Source organism: Zophobas morio, unplaced genomic scaffold (genome assembly GCF_036711695.1).
Source record: "Zophobas morio isolate AGI-343-1 ecotype UQ-CSIRO unplaced genomic scaffold, CSIRO_AGI_Zmor_V1 ptg000030l, whole genome shotgun sequence".
NCBI classification, from domain to species: domain Eukaryota; kingdom Metazoa; phylum Arthropoda; class Insecta; order Coleoptera; family Tenebrionidae; genus Zophobas; species Zophobas morio.
The window spans coordinates 9657806-9676860 of NW_026972135.1; the positions used below are offsets into that span (position 1 = coordinate 9657806).

The 19055-nt window shown below is 34.5% G+C and overlaps 1 protein-coding gene across 6 annotated transcripts in view; it reads right to left on the reverse strand.

Moving 5' to 3' along the window:
* The window catches only part of LOC135137962 (receptor-type tyrosine-protein phosphatase epsilon-like), a 106458-nt gene that overhangs the window by 74722 nt on the left and 12681 nt on the right, over nucleotides 1–19055 (reverse strand). For 5 of the 6 annotated variants that reach the window (XM_064067749.1, XM_064067748.1, XM_064067744.1 and 2 more), the window contains exon 2: nucleotides 422–698. In XM_064067749.1, the coding sequence (XP_063923819.1) occupies nucleotides 422–674 (253 nt within the window). In that variant the 5' untranslated portion in view covers nucleotides 675–698. Of the gene's footprint in view, nucleotides 1–421; nucleotides 699–19055 lie in introns of those variants that run through there. The other variant, XM_064067743.1, reaches the window with a different exon arrangement.

The following is a 19055-nucleotide window of genomic DNA, read 5'->3' on the forward strand; positions in this document are numbered from 1 at the left end:
ACATATTACTGTTTACGGAACAATGTTAATTATGGATTTATGGATAACTTCTCGTATAAGAGCAGAGTAAAGGGAATTTTTGCTTATGTTTGATGGCGCGATCTGATGTAGAGTAAAATAAACCTAATACGTTGGCTAACTGTAGTGAAAATGCGCGTTGACAAAAAATTTGTCCCAAGCCCCCTGGATTCCTTGTCCCAAAGCTCAATATTTAGGCGAAGTAAAATTTCTATTATGTTGTCCAACTATAATATACTTAAATAATGCTGGCTATTATGTTAGAGTCTTGGGCATACAAAGGTTGAGTACGGAACCGGCCGAAATTTGTTAATTTAAGGCACTCTAATGATCTTTTATGATATTTTAATTAATTTTTATGTTATTTGGTAATAACCACACTACATAAAAATAATAAAATTACCTTCCCATCTTTTGTCGGTAACTGGAGCAAGTGGCACATCATGAGACTTATTTAATGTCCAGTGGTGCCAGAAATCATTTTCAAGTAGAACTTCTGTGTTTTCAGTATCTCCAATTATATGTGGCACCGTGTACATCACTGAGTTTTTGTTCTTCGCAACGCATATCAAATGAGTCTCGTTCTGTAGCGTAATGATTTCCTGACAATTATTGTTAACCGCAAATAACACCAATGTTGAAACAAGGAAGATCATCTTTCATTTCTCCGCCGAGGTGACCTGTTGATAAAAAGGAATATGCGATATTATATTAACTTAGTGTTATCTTGAAGTTGTTAAAGTATTATTTAGTACGATGTAAAGGTACTGTTGCGAGAAGTTGTAAGTACCGTAACAGTAAAGGTACCTGATCCTTCAAAATTGATTAAATATATTACAATTTTTTTACAAAATAATTTAAAATATGTACAGGTGTAAGGAACAAACCAAAAGTCTCTGAAATTTTTGCTTTCAATAGCATTAGTATATTAAGTATTAAGAACGGTAAGGGGTGTTTACTGGTCGAAGGCAAAAGTTTGGAGACGGAGCGAAGCGACGTCTCCAATTTGTCTGAGACCAGTAAACCCCCTTAACGTTCGTGATGCTTATACTATTTTTTGTATGTACGACCATCAAAAGATTTGCGTCTTTTTATCAAATTCATAAATTGAAAAAATTTATATCAAACATCAACAAGGTCTTTTTTTTTAATTTAAAATTTGTTACTATGGTTTCGATTAATATAAACAACAATTTTAAAAATCAGTTTCCATTTTGACCGCTGTCGATTTAGATTTGGTCTGGCTTGATTTCGAGTTAATTTTCTTTCAGCGACTATAAGTGAGTGATTTATTTGCTTAAAATATCCAATCATAAGTGATGCTAAAAGCGAAAATATCTAAGTCGAACACACATGGAATTTCAAATAAAAAAAATCTTGAATTCATGATTACTTACCGTTCAGCTGAACAGTAAGTAATTTACTTACCGTTCGCTTCTTAGTTGTTAGTCGTAGCAACCCGTAAACTAAACTTACTGCTATGGAAACCTGTACGGTAAATGATCGAAAAAGCGATGGTCGTACAAAAAGTTATTTTTCATGACAAGGCGAGAAACTAAGCTTTTGCAAACCATTGAGTTTGCCAGGCCGAGCGACTAATCGCAAAAGAAGTTTCTGGCAGAGAGAGGCACACTATTTTTTGGGCCGCGTAAATATATTATTATTAGTGAAAATGATGTAATTTTATATTTATCGGCATAACAGAGTGGCAATAAGAATCGAGAGTGACAGTCAGTGCGGACTTTCGTTTACATAGAGACCAATGAAATTGTTGGTGTCATTTTCTAAGATCTAAACCAATAACAGTTTGTTTCTGGACGATTTAGGCTACTCGGAAACAAGTGTTTAAAGAATGGAAACCCAGAAAATCATTTAGATGACATTGTAGATGAAGAAATTTTATCAGTCAAAATCAACAATGCAAACAATTTTCTTGAGTGATTGTTTTCATATATTTTTTAAGAAGTTGATTAAGTTCAGACCTTTTGCTTTTATCTGCCATCTTTTGGGGACTTTGTTACGCAAGTAGTAATCTTCAAAACTACAAGACATATTATCCTAAAACTTTAGACATAAAAATAGTATATTATTAGCCAAGGTTGCAGAGCCAAGCATTCTAGACCGAGCGCAAATTAGAACCCGAGACGCGCAGCGTCGAGGGCTCTGAAGCGCGAGGTCTAGAAGTGGCTTTGCAACCGTGGTTAATATACTATTTTTTTCACTAGTAGAAACCATAAGACAATAAACTGAAAAAATAAACGTTCAATTTTTTGACGCAACATGATTTTGTTGTGATTTCTAATCAAACTTAATCTAAATCTTCAACACAAAGAAAACCGTTTATACTTGTCGCTGAGTTAATCATTTTATCTTCTACCGTCTACCAACTACCATGCGTATACTCAAGTAATGTTTGTAGCACACATTTGTTCTTTTTTTAAGAAATAATCACATCAAACATTGCGTACATAACCTCAATTTTTCTTTTTGAACCGGTGGTCGCAAAAGTTGAATTTGCTACCACTAAATGAGTCGACATTTGCATGCGTCCTGGCTACTAGTGAAAAAAATATTTTTTTCACTAGCAGCCATCAAGCATGCAAATGTCGACTCATTTAGAAGTAGCAAATTCAACTTTTGCGACCACCGGTTCAAAAAGAAAAATTGAGGTTATGTACGCAATGTTTGATGTGATTATTTCTTAAAAAATGAACAAATGTGTGCTACAAACATTACTTGAGTATACGCACGGTAGTTGGTAGACGGTAGAAGACAAAATGATTAACTCAGCGACAAGTATAAACGGTTTTCTTTGTGTTGAAGATTTAGATCAAGTTTGATTAGAAATCAAAACAAAATCATGTTGCGTCAAAAAATTGAACGTTTTTTCAGTTTATTGTCTTATGGTTTCTACTAGTGAAAAAAATAGTATATTAACCACGGTTGCAAAGCCACTTCTAGACCTCGCGCTTCAGAGTTTTTTCAGTTTATTGTCTTATGGTTTCTACTAGTGAAAAAAATAGTATATTAACCACGGTTGCAAAGCCACTTCTAGACCTCGCGCTTCAGAGCCCTCGACGCTGCGCGTCTCGGGTTCTAATTTGCGCTCGGTCTAGAATGCTTGACTCTGCAACCTTGGCCAATAAATAATCTAATCTAATACTATTAAACGAGCAAAGTTTGTATATATATATATATATATATATATATGTAATGGGTTTCTCGAAAACGGCTCTAACGATTTCGATGAAATTTACAGGTTTGGGGTTTTTTGGGTCAAGAAATCGATTGATCATAGTTTTAACTTCTGAAAATTACAGCTTCATACATTTTCAGCAATTTTCAGGCGGTGAATTATGTTCGTTGCTAAGCAACATCAGATGACACTACAAGAACACGAGATTGTTTTATAAGAGAAGTTTGGGTGACAGTCTGACAGTACGTTTGACGTACCTTTTTATCTTCAATTGTACGTACCGAAACATACTCTACTGTATAGAGGACGTTAAAATTCACCTTCTGAGGTGAGAAAATTTACGGAAAACTAAACAGTGAGCGGATAAAAGGCACACGAAAGTGCGTTGAATTGAGGTTATGTTGTCAAGCATTCATTTCAGAGGTTCCACGGTCGGAGTCAATATGTAATCGTTTTCCGGGATGGGACCGTGTTATTTGAGTTTTTGGGCTCAACGTTTCGCACACTTTCGTAAGTGGCATCTTCGAGAGCAGGGTTGAGATTGAGAAATTAGGAATAACGCAAAAGAGCACGGTAACTCAGTATGTTAACCACACCAGAGGCGAAACTCTTCTGGCAGTAAGAATGTGGTTGAGACCTTTTTCTAGAGTCGAGAGAGAAAACTAAGAAAAAAAAAGAAAGACAGAGAGAGAACTTGGGTAACAAATGAGATTTTAATAAATGTCAAAAAATAATTCCAGTTTTCTATTCTTTAATCTCTACATGTCACTCATCAGTATTTAAAACAAAGACTGCTTATGGAATTTCTTTTTTAATGTGTATTTTTAATAAGCGCGTGTACTTCAAAATGCATACTATACGCATATTTATCTGTCCTAATCTGATCTAATACTACCAAACGAGCCGAGTGAAGCTCGGTCAACCAGATATTATACTACTTCAGACAGTAAGACACTACCCAAATTTTGTCTGTATATTCTAACCAAAAATGTGATGATATCACTCAGATGGAGGTTTAAAAAAAAAAACAAAATTTTACAGTTTGTTTTAGAACAAATATATACAAAATCTCTTGTTCTGAAATTTTATATACGCCTTAAGGGACTCGTAGTCATGGTAAACAACCGGAATATATCTCTAATTCCTGGCAAAAGCTTGATGACATGATCTCAAAATTTTTCAAAATCAAATTCATTTGGTATTTTCCAAAACCTATGCTTCTGTACATGTAGTTTGTTCATATATTTCTATTCCTTCCTTTTTCCTTTATAGAAAATTCATGGGGAACTGACTACCAAGAGATTGTAAGGAATGCGGTAGTGTCGAAAACACAAACGAAATGTTGCAATGTTAGCAAACTGCCAACTTCCGTACGTACCTACATCCCTCTGGCGAAATCAGGTGGCATAATGTTTAGGTTGATAAAACAGTAGAGTTAGCAATATTTAGTTTATTTAAGGCGTGTGTATGAATTGGGAGTAAGCAGAAGCAGAGTGATAGAAGTAGTTATTGTTAGTGTAGAAAAGAACAGTGAAATAAAGGTGTGAAAGTGAGTTATTAGTATGTTTCCACCCTGGTAACCACCCATCAGGGGATTCATGGCAAACAGAGGTTATCACATGGCGATCCTGCTAACTCCTAGATTTGGACAACTGGTTGAAGACTTGGTACCATAAAAGTAGCTGGCGGTTCGTATTTTGAAAAATTGACAACATAGGGAAAACCGTGTCTAAAGACGGTACAGAAGAAGAGAACATCATCGTGCAAGCAGGAAACAGTGGTGGCGTTTCAGCTACTGCGACAATTTCGACGTTCGAGATATTGGGCATCGTGACGTTTCTCGGATTGGTGGCGACGGTGGCGTTCCTCATCTATGAAAGGTGCAAGAGAAAATTGGAGAAGAGGATTTGCAGAGAAATCGTCAAGAGCAGAATCGACCTGGGAGAAGACCGCGTCTAAAACTAGTAAGCGAAAAATTTTTGTTTTGCTGTGTGCGCAAGTAGATTAACTAAGTACAAAGGGTAAATTAGGAATAATTTTAAGGAGCGATGGTTAGTAATTTAAAAAGGGGGTATGAGTTTTATTACTGAGTTATTCGTACAGTTAAAAGAGGAATTACGAGTATTTTCGCGGAACCTTTGTAAAGATTCACACGTGGGAAGAACCGATATTCGTAAGATAACTGGGAAACGGGAGAAACTAAGTAAACTCACCGTAGAATTTGAGGAGTTAAGGAAAAAGTTCAATAAGGAAACTCATGACCCTGAAATCGTTGCCAAAGCTAAGGCTTATGTATGTAGTATTAGTAAATTAATTGAGGAGATAGATGATATTTTGAAGGATAGGTTAGCTAATATTAGGTTGGAAAACACTAGCGCGAAAAATTCAGTAAAGGTATTGAGTTATATGATTCAATGTTAGAGAACGCAGGGAAACCATTGTTAACTATGTACGTGCTAAAAACTAAGTTGTCACAAAGTGCAAAGTTGCGATTAAACAAAACGTATCCGTTAAATTCAGATTTCATAAAAGATATGAGAGAAAAACTTATCGCGAAAAAATCTATATCGGGTTTATCGATGCAACTTTTTTCAGCCAAACAACGCAATAAATCGATACAAGACTTTGGTCGTGATCTTGAAGAACTAATGTTAAATTTAACAATTGCACAGGCAGATGGAAATGATACCGCGAACGGCATTTTAGCAAATACCAATGAAAAATTGGCGATTTCGGCATTTGCCAACGGGTTGCGAGACGAAAATCTTCGCCTAATCACCAGGGCGCGGGGATTTTCGACTCTTGCAGAAGCTATTAATGGTGCGGTTGAAGAGTCAAATTTCGTCAAAAATTCTGAGCAAGTATTCTATACGCGAGATCAGAATGTGTGAGGACAGAATACGCGTGGTCGAAATAGTTTCGGAAATAGACAAAGAAATTTCCGGGGTAATTTTCATTTTGGAAATAATCATGGAAATCGAAATATTTATTTTGAACAAAATCGAGGTCAAACACGCGGAAGAAATAATTTCAGAAATTCGCATCGTCAGCGTAGTGGTGATAGCCGTGGTCGTAGGTCATATGCTGCGTCACATTCGCGACAACTAGGTCAGGCTTACCCAATAATTGAGAAAAAAGAACAAGAGGTAGGATCTGCAGATGACAATCAGTCGGGACAAAGTAGACTACAGTTTTTTCGGAACTTCGAATGAGAATGATGAAGTTATGCTTAGTATGAATGGGCTAAATTTTGTAAAAGTGAGATATGGAATGAGTGAACTGAGATTATTGGTAGACACAGGTGCATCTTTGAGTATAATTTTTAAGAGTAATTTGACAGGAGATGAATGGGTAGATGAAAGTACAAAAATAAAAATTGCCGGTATAGCAGGTACTACTTACACAGCAGGAACCGCTGACATTGACATTGAGGTAGGTAAGGAAGTGTTAACGCATAAGTTTCATGTAATGAATGAGTGTGAGTGTGAAATGGATGGAGTAATAGGAGTAGATTTCTTAGCTAAACATGGAGCTATGATAGACTACGAAAATTTTTTGCTTTACTTGAATAATGGAACCGATAGAATATGTGTGAGTTTAGAGTAAAAATTTAACAAAATAACTAAAATTCCTTCTAGATGTGAAACAATACAATATGTAGAAATTGAATGCGAGGAAGAATGTGTGATATTACCGGAAGAAGTTTGTAAGGGAGTTTTTGTTGCGAGTGGAGTAGTCAAACCGGGAAAATCGAAGGAAGTACCTATTAGAATCTTGAATACGAATGAAAACGAAGTAATTTTGAGAAATTTTAGGCCAAAAGTAGATAAATTCGTGAATTATGAGTGTGTTGCATTCGAAGAAGTACCTTTATCTGTAAAGCGAGTAGACGAAGTATTAGGGCAAATCAGATATGACATGTTAACATCGGAAGAGAAAACAGACATTGAAAAGATTTATGCAAAATATGCTGATGTGTTTTATTTAGAAGGCGATCAGTGTACTGTTACGAATGTCTATAAACAAGCTATAAAAATTAAAGACGGAACTGCGTCAGCGTATATTAAGCTTTATCGGTTGACACATTCTCAAAAAACAGAGATAGGTAGACAAGTTAATAAAATGCTAGAGCAAGGGCTGATTGAACCAGCTAGTTCAGAGTGGTCAGCTCCACTTCTGATAGTACTGAAAAAATGCGATCCCACGGGTAATAAAAAATGGAGAATTGTTATCGATTATCGACAGCTTAATTAAAAAATCGAACATGATAGATTTCCGTTGCCATGCATTGAAGAAATATTAGATGCTTTGTCGGGTGCCATTTATTTTACTCATCTGGATTTGTATCAAGGATACTACCAAGTTGAGTTGGATCCAGATTCGAGGCCGTGTACTGCCTTTACAACAGATCGAGGGCAATATCAAATGACTAGATTGCCAATGGGATTGAAAATTAGTCCAAATTCATTTTCACGTGCCATGACGATTGCTATGTCAGGATTGAATTACCAAAACTGCTTCATTTATCTTGATGATCTTATTGTTTTCGGAAATAATCTTCAAAATCATAACAAAAATTTAATCAAAGTTTTAGATCGTTTGAGGAAAGTAAATTTAAAGCTAAATCCAGCAAAGTGCGAGTTTTTGAAAAAAGAAATTTTATATTTGGGTCATTTAATTTCGGCTGAGGGAGTCTCTCCAGATCCCGAGAAGGTACGTGTTGTGCGGGCGTATCCCGTACCGAAGGATTCCAGTGAGACGAAGCGATTTGTAGCGTTTGCAAAATATTATCGTAAATTCATAAAAAAATTTGCAGAAATCGCAAAGCCATTAAATAATTTATCTAAAAAAGGAGTTAAATTCGTATGGTCTGAAGAATGCCAACAGGCTTTCGAAATACTCAAAACAGCTCTGATTAATCCACTTATTTTAGATTTTCCAGATTTTACTAAAAATAATAAATTCAAATTATGGACAGACGCGTCAAAATTTGCTATAGGTGCAGTTTTGTGTAATAGCAACGGTAGGCCAGTCGCATTTGCTAGCAGAGTTTTGAATAATGCCGAGCAGAGATATTGTACAATAGAGAAAGAGTTATTAGCTATTGTCTGGGCTGTTACTCGTTTTAGGCCATATTTATTCGGTAGACATTTCCAAATTTTCACCGATCATCGGCCTTTAGTCTATTTATTTGGCATGAATAACCCTTCAAGTCGATTAACAAAATTCAGATTGAAATTAGAAGAATACGATTTTACCGTAACACATGTGAAAGGAAAAGACAATGTTGTAGCGGACACATTATCTCGTTAGAAGTATCAACTTCCGATTATCCTTTAGTATGTGTTGATCAGTTTCATCCTCCGCTTCAGGTTGAATGTGATTTAGTTTGTGATAATAATTATAGTGTAACATCTCCTATATATTATTACGATTTTAATTCTACTTCTTACTCTGATATTTGTACTTATTTTAATAGTATAAACTGGGATACTGTACTAAACAATAGCGACGTTAATGAAGCTCTTCATGCATTTGACAATCATGTTTACGTAGCATGCGAGAAATTTGTTCCGATTAAATGTAAAATACCATCTACTTACCCCAAAAGGTTTAATAATAACATCATAAACTTAATTAAATCTAAGAAGTGTGCTCACAAGCAGTTCAAGCTTACATCCTGTGTTGCAGATTATCAAAAATTTTGTGAACTTAGACGGTTATGTAGAATAAGTATAAGACAAGAATATAATAATTATATAAGTACAGTTGAAAATAATCTTGTGAGTAATCCTAAATATTTCTGGAAATTCATACGCGCTATACGTAAATCCTCAACTAACAATCTTGTTAATTTGCCTCTGAGCTTTGGTGACCAATTCTTTTCTGATGAGGTTGCGGCTTGTGAAGCTTTTAATTCTTATTTTTCTTCTGTATATTGTAATAATTCTAAGCCTGATTTTGACGTGTCTTATGATTGCGATGTTAAATTTAGCAATATATCAATTAATTTATCTGATGTAGTTGAAGCTTTGTCTAAACTTGATTCTAGTAAGGGACCTGGTCCTGATAATATACCACCGAAGTTTTTTAGAGAATGTGGTCCCTCAATTGCTACACCATTACATATTTTATTTAGTTTGTCTCTAAAGTCTGGTGAATTTCCCATGTTATAGAAGAAAGCACATGTAGTACCAGTACACAAATCTGGCAGTAAACACCATGTTGAAAATTATCGTCCAGTTTCGATTCTGTCTACACCAAGTAAATTATTTGAATCAATTGTGTACAATAAATGTTTTACCGTATATAAAAATATTATTACTCCATACCAACATGGATTTATTAACAAACGGTCTACTGTCACTAATTTACTTTGTTTTACGAATGAGTTAATTGACGCCATGAGTGTTGGATTTGAGGTTCATGCTATTTATGCCGTAATTAAAAAAATAAATAAAATAAAATTTAAGCAAAGCGTTTGATAAAATTAATCACAGTATTTTAGTAAAGAAGTTAAATGCTTATGGTATTTGTGGCTCTCTCTTACGGTGGTTCCAAAGTTATCTCTGTGATAGATGCCAGCAAGTTAAACTGGGTCTAAGTTTGTCAAGTTTCCGACATGTACCTTCTGGTGTCCCCCAGGGGTCAATTTTAGGACCGTTTTTGTTCTCGTTGTTCATTAACGATATTGGTAATAACTTTGTCTGTGCTTTTAGTTTATTTGCTGATGACTTAAAAATATATAGGGTTATCAAGGGCCTTAATGATACAATGTTCCTGCAGAGTGATATAGTTTCATTGCTTCGATGGTGTGACGAACATCTCATGATCATAAACAGTGAAAAATGTCATATCGTTAAATTTAGTAAAAAAATATCATCGTCATCTCCTGTTTATTTCATGCATAATAACAAACTAAAAGTTTCAACTACCATTAAAAATCTCGGTGTCATTTTAGATTGCAAGTTAACATTTGCGGCTCATATAGATAATGTAATTGCAAGAGCTAACAGAGCACTTGGCTGTATCAAAAGATATGGGAGAGATTTTAAAAATTTACGAACACTAAATATTCTAACAATTTCACAACGTATGTTAGGTCAATTTTAGAATATGCCTGTACCGTTTGGTCACCATTTTATAAGACACAAACATATTGATAGAATTGAATCTGTCCAGAATAAATATATTACATTTATAATGCGCTCGCTTCCTTATGGTGTTAGAGGCTCCCCTAAACTGTGCAAAATTTATGTAGGATTAAGTAATTTATGTGATCGTAGTAAAATTTGTTTCATGTTCAAGCTCTTAATAACATATGTGATGCACCATCAATTCTTCATACGCTTAAATTTAATGTGCCCCAATATGCAGTTCGTAAAGTCCCTTTGTTTTATATTGAAACTTACGGTCAATATTATGCATTGTACTCGCCTCTCAATAGTATGTTGTTAGCTTGTAATCTAGTCTCAGCCAACGTAGATTTTTTTAATGATACTTTCAATAATTTTAAGGCGACACTGCGCCGCATTTTGTATAATTAGTTACTAGTAGTGATTATGTATCTTTTTATGTATGTAAAGGCTAAAATTTGCCGTCAATAAATCATTATTATATGTAGAAATACATTCGAAAGATTTGGTCAGTTTATCTAACGATATAAACCAAAAAATGTTTGTAAGCACCCGAGCTCAAACGAAAGCGCTGCAAAACGAACAGAATTCGTTCGAAAGGTCGCCGACTGCTAGGCCTGATCACCCTGGTATATAAACTACGTTATATATGGGGGTTACGGGAGTCCCGAAAATATAATAAAAAACTTCTTTGTGATGTAGATTACGAAAAAAACGTAATTTTATAAAAATAAAATTGGCAACACTGCACACATCTAATGCGTGAATACCTCCGGCCTACTTTCAGGTTTCTTAGTAACGATGGTGACTGAAATCCACGTTCGCTTTATATCAGGCAAACATTGTTGTCAAATGGAATTTTATCAAATTATTACAAAAACAATATCTTTGTACATTCTAACTGAAATGGTAATTAAACATGATCATGGGCGAGAGAAATACTAATTAAAAGTTTTATTACTAGTTATTGTGATAATGAATGTGTTGTTTAGTTGTTAACCGTAGCAAAATAATCAATTTTAAAATCATTACAACTCCACCAAAATGTGAGAAAGAATTTTTTTACTATTTTTCCCAGACTCACCAGTTGATTGTTAAGAGCGTAGCGGAGAGTTAATCCGCCATTTTCCAGACACCCGGTATTTTCCAGTGGAGAGTAATTTTTACCTTCTTTAATAGGGTCTAAGAAGGCGGTGATGGAGCATTCAAGTAGTGAGAACAACTCGGACATTTTCCGAGCAGTAAATGGGCGCAATTCCTATCTTTTTCAGGTCTGGTTCAGTGTCCGTTTCTCCCCCGAGAAGCGGACACTGTACCAGAGAACACAGAGAAGCATCATAGTTTAAAGCAAATGACGGTTGCGGACTCCTCAATTTATGTTAGCAGCAGTGTTTGTTTCTAACTAGGAATAAAAGTAACTAGAAGAAATGTCATCATTTTTTAACGACGCGTTTTATTTCCGACAAATTGACACTAGATTTACCAGAATATTACAAGCTGCTTACTGTTTCCTTCACTTTCATTCAGGTCATACGAATTACAATTATAGTGAAACAAGGTTTTTATTGGGATCGATTATTTAAATTTGGCGCTTGCCTTTGGCGGTTGAGGACTCCAATGCCAATAAGGGTGGTTTTGTAAAATCAGTCTCTATGTCGCATCTATGTTAATCTATGACTGTACAGACGTCTCGCATCCTGTTGTGGGTCGATTCTCGAACTCGTTCGAATAAGTTGCGCATACGCAAGTTGCCAACTGACGAACAGAGTTTTGAAGATTCGGTATTCTCGAACCACTCGCACCTGTTTGTGTTCGCAAATGTTCGAACGTATACGAATGTCTAGTTATGAGTGGGTAGATACGATCGCATTTTGGTTTGCGAGTGGTGAAGGCTAACATAAAACTCAGTTTGGTTTTGGTCGTTCTGTGTTAACGTCAATATAATATTTTTAAGCTGAGATTACCATTCAGTAAATACACAAATTGTAATGTATCAAATTGATTGTGTGAACTTTATAATTTCATTTACAATTTTGAAATTTGTGATAGAAATTTAAATACTTTAAATTTAAACAACCGATTTCTGGGTAGTACACATAATACCTACATATGAAGAAACAGCGCACTATTGTCAGATTTTGGGTAATTTCTAATTATACATTAATACATGAGAATATTGTCATGGTCGTAAAAATAAAAATTTTTAGGTGACTCTGGCTACCCTCTGCGAACATTTCAAATATACGTGCAACTGTTTAAAAAATAAAAACTAAAATGAATTCTGCAACATCATTTACTGTACAGTGTAATGATATGCATAAGTACGAGATACCTGAATAAACATCGGATAACCAAACCCTAAGAATTTTCTAAAAACTATGGTGGTACACGCAGTAATAAAAGTATTTAATAGACAACTAGCGAAATTACGTTCCGTACAACGTATTTTACGTTAAGGCTTGCGTCTGGTTCGGTTTCGTCCTATACTAAATACATACATTGAAAACATCGTCGTGGTTTCCGGAGTTGCATTTTAAAAATACGGGATATATCGCTTTAAAAAAATTATATTTCGAATTAACAAACTTCAGTCCAGGGGACCTTCATATTTATATTCATATCTAGTTCGCGGTTTTTACAAAAAAAAAATATAAAGTTGACCAACTTTTACACCAGACATTATCCGGTACATTGATGCATTTTTTGACGAAGTCCTGAAGTGATTTGCATTCTGAGATAGGAGGTCCCCTGAGGAAAAGTGTCAGCTTTCTTTTGATATCATTTATAATACTAAAAAATTCACGACTGAGGTAAATAACTCTCGAAAAGACAGAATCTGTTGAAACGAGAAATCGCCATTAAACGAGCTATGATGCCGTAGCAGAATACAGGTTTACTTAGATTCTGGTTTGGTTGCAGACTTAATTTAGTGTGGACCTTGTCCACCAGGGGGAGCTGTTTTTAATCAGTGATTTATCGGAATAAAATATTGATAACAGCATTTCCGATTTTACAATACCATTTCGGTTTCATTGATGCCGTTTGAATACTGGTTTTTAGGAGTGACAAAATAACGTATCCATCTTTTTTACTAAAACAGTAAAAAAGACATACGTTATGTTAATTATTAAGTAGGTATATTTCATTTAAGAGATCAAAAGTTATTTACAATCATTCACAGCTGAGGCACATATAAATCTGTTTTACATTAATTATTTTTTATCCTCTATGAAAAAATAAAGTAAAACGTGTTTTATTATATATACTCTGAAACGTCATTGAGTTGTTTGTGAAGATGCAAGAAGTAAAACTATGTCAAAGTTTTGTAATCATAAATCAACTTACGTCGATATAGGTATGATTAAAAAGAGATGAATTGATGACTGGTAGAAAAGCATATTATTTTCTGTAGGACAGTAACAGAACAAATCGGGTTAGCGACTTGCTATCCAGACTGTAATATTCAGTAAAATTTCACAGCACACATTTGTCAAACGGAACCTATGCAATATTAATATTTGTAAATGCTGCTTATTTTAATTATATATTACTAATTCCTCCAAAAAGTGGGGCATACAGACAACCAACAAAATTTAAACAGCTTTAAAATTTAAGGTATTTTACGTGCATTTCAAACAATTACATTCATAGGATTCTACCATTTTTACCAGCCAGATGTAAACAACCACCTCCAATAAATTTAACAACTTTTGTTTGTCACCGGAAGTGGGACTTGGTCTGTGGACTGAAATTATCCCTTGTGCATGCTTTTGAGTAACAATTGTTTTCCGAATTTAAAATTACGTTCAAGATGTTGTTCAAGCCTAAAATTTACAATTGAATGTTTCCGAAACAGTATGACAAATATTATTTATTTGAGGGTGACTGACGAGGTCCATCATCGCCCGTTGCATCATACTGTGAAGAAACACAGCTGAACATTTCAAACGTTGCTTCAGAAGTAAGGATCACCGTATGTAGTGAACAAAAAATATTTACACCCTATACAAAAAAATTGGTCTAAAGAGTTTAGACAGTACTTCCCTCGCTGTCGGAAACTTGACGACTGCATGCCTATTGTGTTTTTTTTCTCATTACATTTTTGTAGTGGGAATTTAAAAAAAAATTGCGATGACGTCATCAACATTTTTGCAAGGACACGTATATCAGTTGGGATAGATGTAGTGTAATACTAAGAATAAAATTATTATATTCTCAAATTTTCGGGAAAATGAATTGGGTCGTTTGAATATTGATTTGTAATAATCAATAAAATAACGAAACAATTTACTCACGTATACCTACGTATCAGAGGCAACTGAAAATCGTGTATGTATAAACATTGTTAATTTAAGATGACAGGCGTAACAGCATACGTGAGAGCCAAACACAGAAACTGTAAACAAAACAACCGTCGGTTTTATTGCTTCGACTTCCGCTTATTATATAAAACATTGGGTTTTATTTTAATTCTTGACGGTGAAATTCACAATTGGTTGATTATAAACATGTCTATTTCACATTCGCGGAATCAAGTGAACGCATAAAACAAATGCAGGTCTGTAATGTTAAAGTCGATGTAAATAAGCGTGCTACCCTTATGTTTCAACCGAGTTTTTCCTTTAACAAATTTTGTGTCTACCAAATTGGGTTGGTTGGGGTGTAATACTAATAATAAGTGTTGCCTTTAATTTAATCAATAAAATAAATTGACTTCATTAATTTTTTTGAACCACCTCTTAAGAAAATCTAAAAAATATGAATGGAATGATAAATCACAAGTACAAACTCATCATATTTTTTGCATTTTAGATAGGATTTATTCAGCAAAATTTAAGGGTGACGTCATCAATTTTTTTAGGAGGGATGAACAAATACATTTTGAACAAAAGTTTACCATGCTTATAATAACTTTAAAATATTCCCAAGATTTCAAAGCATTCGGTTTTGTAATTCCTGATTAAATCGATAAAATAAATTCACGCCTTCATTAATTTTTTTGAGTCACCCTGCATATGCAAATCCAAAAATATGAATGGAATGATAAATCACAAGTACAGACTCATCATATTTTGTACATTTTAGATACGATTTATTCGGAAAACTTTTGAGCTGACGCCATCAAGTTTTTGGAGGGGATAAGCAAATATATTTTGACTAAACATTTATTATGCTCTTTATGACCTTAAAACATCTGCAAGATTTCAGAGCATTCGGTTTTGTAGTTCCTGATTAAATCAATAAAATATATTTACGCATTCATTAATTTTTTTGAGTCACCCTGTATATGCAAATCCAAAAAATATTAATGGAGTGATAGTTCACAAGTACAGACTCATCATATTTTGTACATTTTAGATATGATTTATTCCACAAACTTTTGAGCTGACGTCATCAAGTTTTTGGAGGGGATAAGCAAATATTTTTTGACTAAAGATTTATGATGCTCTTTATAGCCTTAAAACATCTGCAACATTTCAAAGCATTCTGGTTAGCAGATTAAAAATTAAATTTCAAAATGTTGTTTTATAATTTTGATTTTTTTTCCAAAAATCTGGACGTTTCGAGTGAAAAGTCGATTCAGAGTTGTAAACTACATGTGTAGGACTATGTTATTTTATACAATTGAAAACCCATTTACTATGTACAATTTTGAAGTGACGTCATCGCTTTAGTGGTGGGGATGATTCGACAAATTTTGGTTAGCGTTTTACCATCTACATGATATTCTTAATATAAGTACAAAATTTCACAACAATCGGTCGAGTACTTTCGGAGATTATCTGTCTAATAAAAATCCGTGACAACAGACGGACAGACGGACAGACGGACAGACGGACAGACGGACAGACGGACAGACGGACAGACGGACAGACAGACGGAAATGGGAGACCTATTTCTTCGTCTTCTAGGGGTCATGAAAGATCGAGAAAACGTAAAAGTAGAGAGTCGGCCGACGGACTCGATTACAATACTTCCTTTGCTTACGCTCGGGAAGTAAAAAATGAGGTTTACGATGCGCAAGCATATGATATACTTAATTAAAAGTGCAAGTCAAAGTTAATATGCATAAAAAATAGCAGCTGCTTGTATTAAAAATTTATAATTAATTATTTAAATCCTTACAAAACGATATACTAACAAGCAGTTTAAGCAAAGTCAAATTTTGAAATAATTAACATGAATATTTTAGTAGTTACATAAAAACCACCGTTGAATGCTTAGAATTACTTGCATAAAACTTAGTAATGATTTGCGTTGAAAAAAGTCAAAAATTTTGCTATGCTTCACGGACACGTTATTATTTTACTAACGTTCATCACTGCCGCGATATTAACAAAAAACAACAACACAAAACATGTTCAAACGATTGCGGCTAATAATTTTAACATTTTATTGTTATTTACTTGGTAAATATATTTTTATTTTTATTACTATTGCTTTTGTTGCAAACGATAAAGTAAATAACACAACCAAACTCCTAAATATTATTTATTTGCGAAAGTTTAAGAAAAATTTTCCGCCAAAAATATTGTATTTGTAATGAATGGGCATGTCCGGCCAGAGATAGTAGGAAATAATAAAAATATTTACTTATACCTGAATCCTAATCCTAATCCTTTTATTTCAAGTTTAGCCTACAAATGTGGAAAATCTCTCCCCTTCGTAAATAGTACCTTAGCGCGCCCAATTTTTGCTTTACATGATGTTCCTGTAATTCAGACAAAAAACACACCCTTGATAGGAATAAATCACATATCTACAGATGATCCCACGACAGAAAGAGGTACTTTAATTATTTACATACTTATAATAAATATAAGTATTTACTGAAAACTATTTAAGTACGGAAACAAAATAGATAATTAACTGGAAAGAATTAACTGTAGCCAAAATAGGAAAATGAATCAGTGAGTTTCACATCTTTCCGGTTTTGAACGGTCAAGGGTAAATTCAGGTACCCCGGTTTTGTTGGCGATTATTATGGCTAGACAGGCACTGCGGACTTGTGTACCAAAACTTATTTCCGTACAGTAAAAAGTAGAATTCTACGGATCGGTGCTGCATTTATTCATATTTTAGCAACTCACTAACAGGAGGCAGCATCTCCTGGGTAGTTTTATTCTCACTTTGACTAGGCCGATATTTTGCTTCCAGACGGCGCCCTTAACGTACACAATCACCAATGAGGACAGGCATTTTCTTCGTTTTGCGTGCTGTACGTTCTACGGAACGTGGTTTCGCTAACTGTCTAATATGCAGATACCTGCTGACTGCGGTGGTCCCATTCAAAAATAAAACATTATTTAGTTTGTATCTGCATCATTGTAAAAAATCGTAAAATGAACATTTTTTTTAATCACAGTTTTATTACGAGTATTTTAAAACACTCACGAGTATGCGACTAATTATTAGTGCTATGTTTGAGTCGTGTTTCTTAGTTTTGAACAATAAAGAATATTTGTTGTTATTTACATTGCAAGAAAAAATACATAATTAATAATGTTATTTATGTTGATAATGTTTACTCGTATAATCTTTAAAATACAAATTAAAAGAATTATCGTTTCATTTTGTTGGAAACATTATATTCTAGTTAGTGTTTAACTTATTTTGATTTAAATTTGCATTAAAAGGGCCGTAATATACATTACATATTCGCAAATTGTAAAGAAAACTAAAAAAAAACAATATTACTTCAAAGCAATAATTTAAATCGAACCAACCCTGCTAATACGTGTTTTGCTGCTTAATAAATTTGGAGACAACAGATTAAAATAGTCATTCTTGGATTCAAACCGACACCGCATGAGTTCTGCCACCCATCGCATTTAAATTTCCTCTATATTTTGCCGCTGTTGCCATATCGTCACTCAAGCAGAGGCATTCGTATCCGCATCGAGTTGCTATTCGCATTGAATCTCGTTCGAGAAGACGGATTTTCGTTTCCAATAGCATCTTAGCATGCGCATCTATTGGTACCCGCATCTTTGCGAACGATTTGAGAATCGACCCCGGAGGGCGTTGTCCAAAGCCTCACCATATGCATGCAAGTATCTATATTCGTATATTCTACGTTGGTATAAACCATGGTACCACCTTTTGTACTGAGAACACTGAGAATACACTGCCAACTAAACGTTTGTAATCAAATCATAACGCACTCAGTCATTATGCAGCAAAAACTTGTGTTCAGCCAAAAAACCTCTCTATATCAACGAAAGTTAATTTGACTGGTCAAAACGAATGGGGGAAAAATCCAAAAAAATACTGGTCTTCGAAAAAAGGATTTGTGTAGCAATGTTTCATATATTGATGATTTCTACTAACAATTAAATGTTTTTGCATTCAATTCCATAACGTCAGTTAGTAACTCAACCCACGAGGCATAGACTCAACCAAAACCCCTCCATTCTTGATCTGATTGTTTGCTCCGACGACCATTCCCTGACAAATCTTGACTATCTAGCTCCTATTGGTATTTCAGACCACTCAACCCTAAAAATAGATCTACAAATCTGCCAGTCTCCTCGATGAAGGACTGTCTCGTTTACGAGGACAGTAACAGACTACCGGGCAGTAAACAATGACTTAGCTAAAACAAACTGGGAAACGCTACTTTCTGATGCATCTGTTTTCCAGAACTGGAACACCTTCAAAAACACTCCACTGAGTCTCCTTCACCGTCACACTAAATTCTTTTT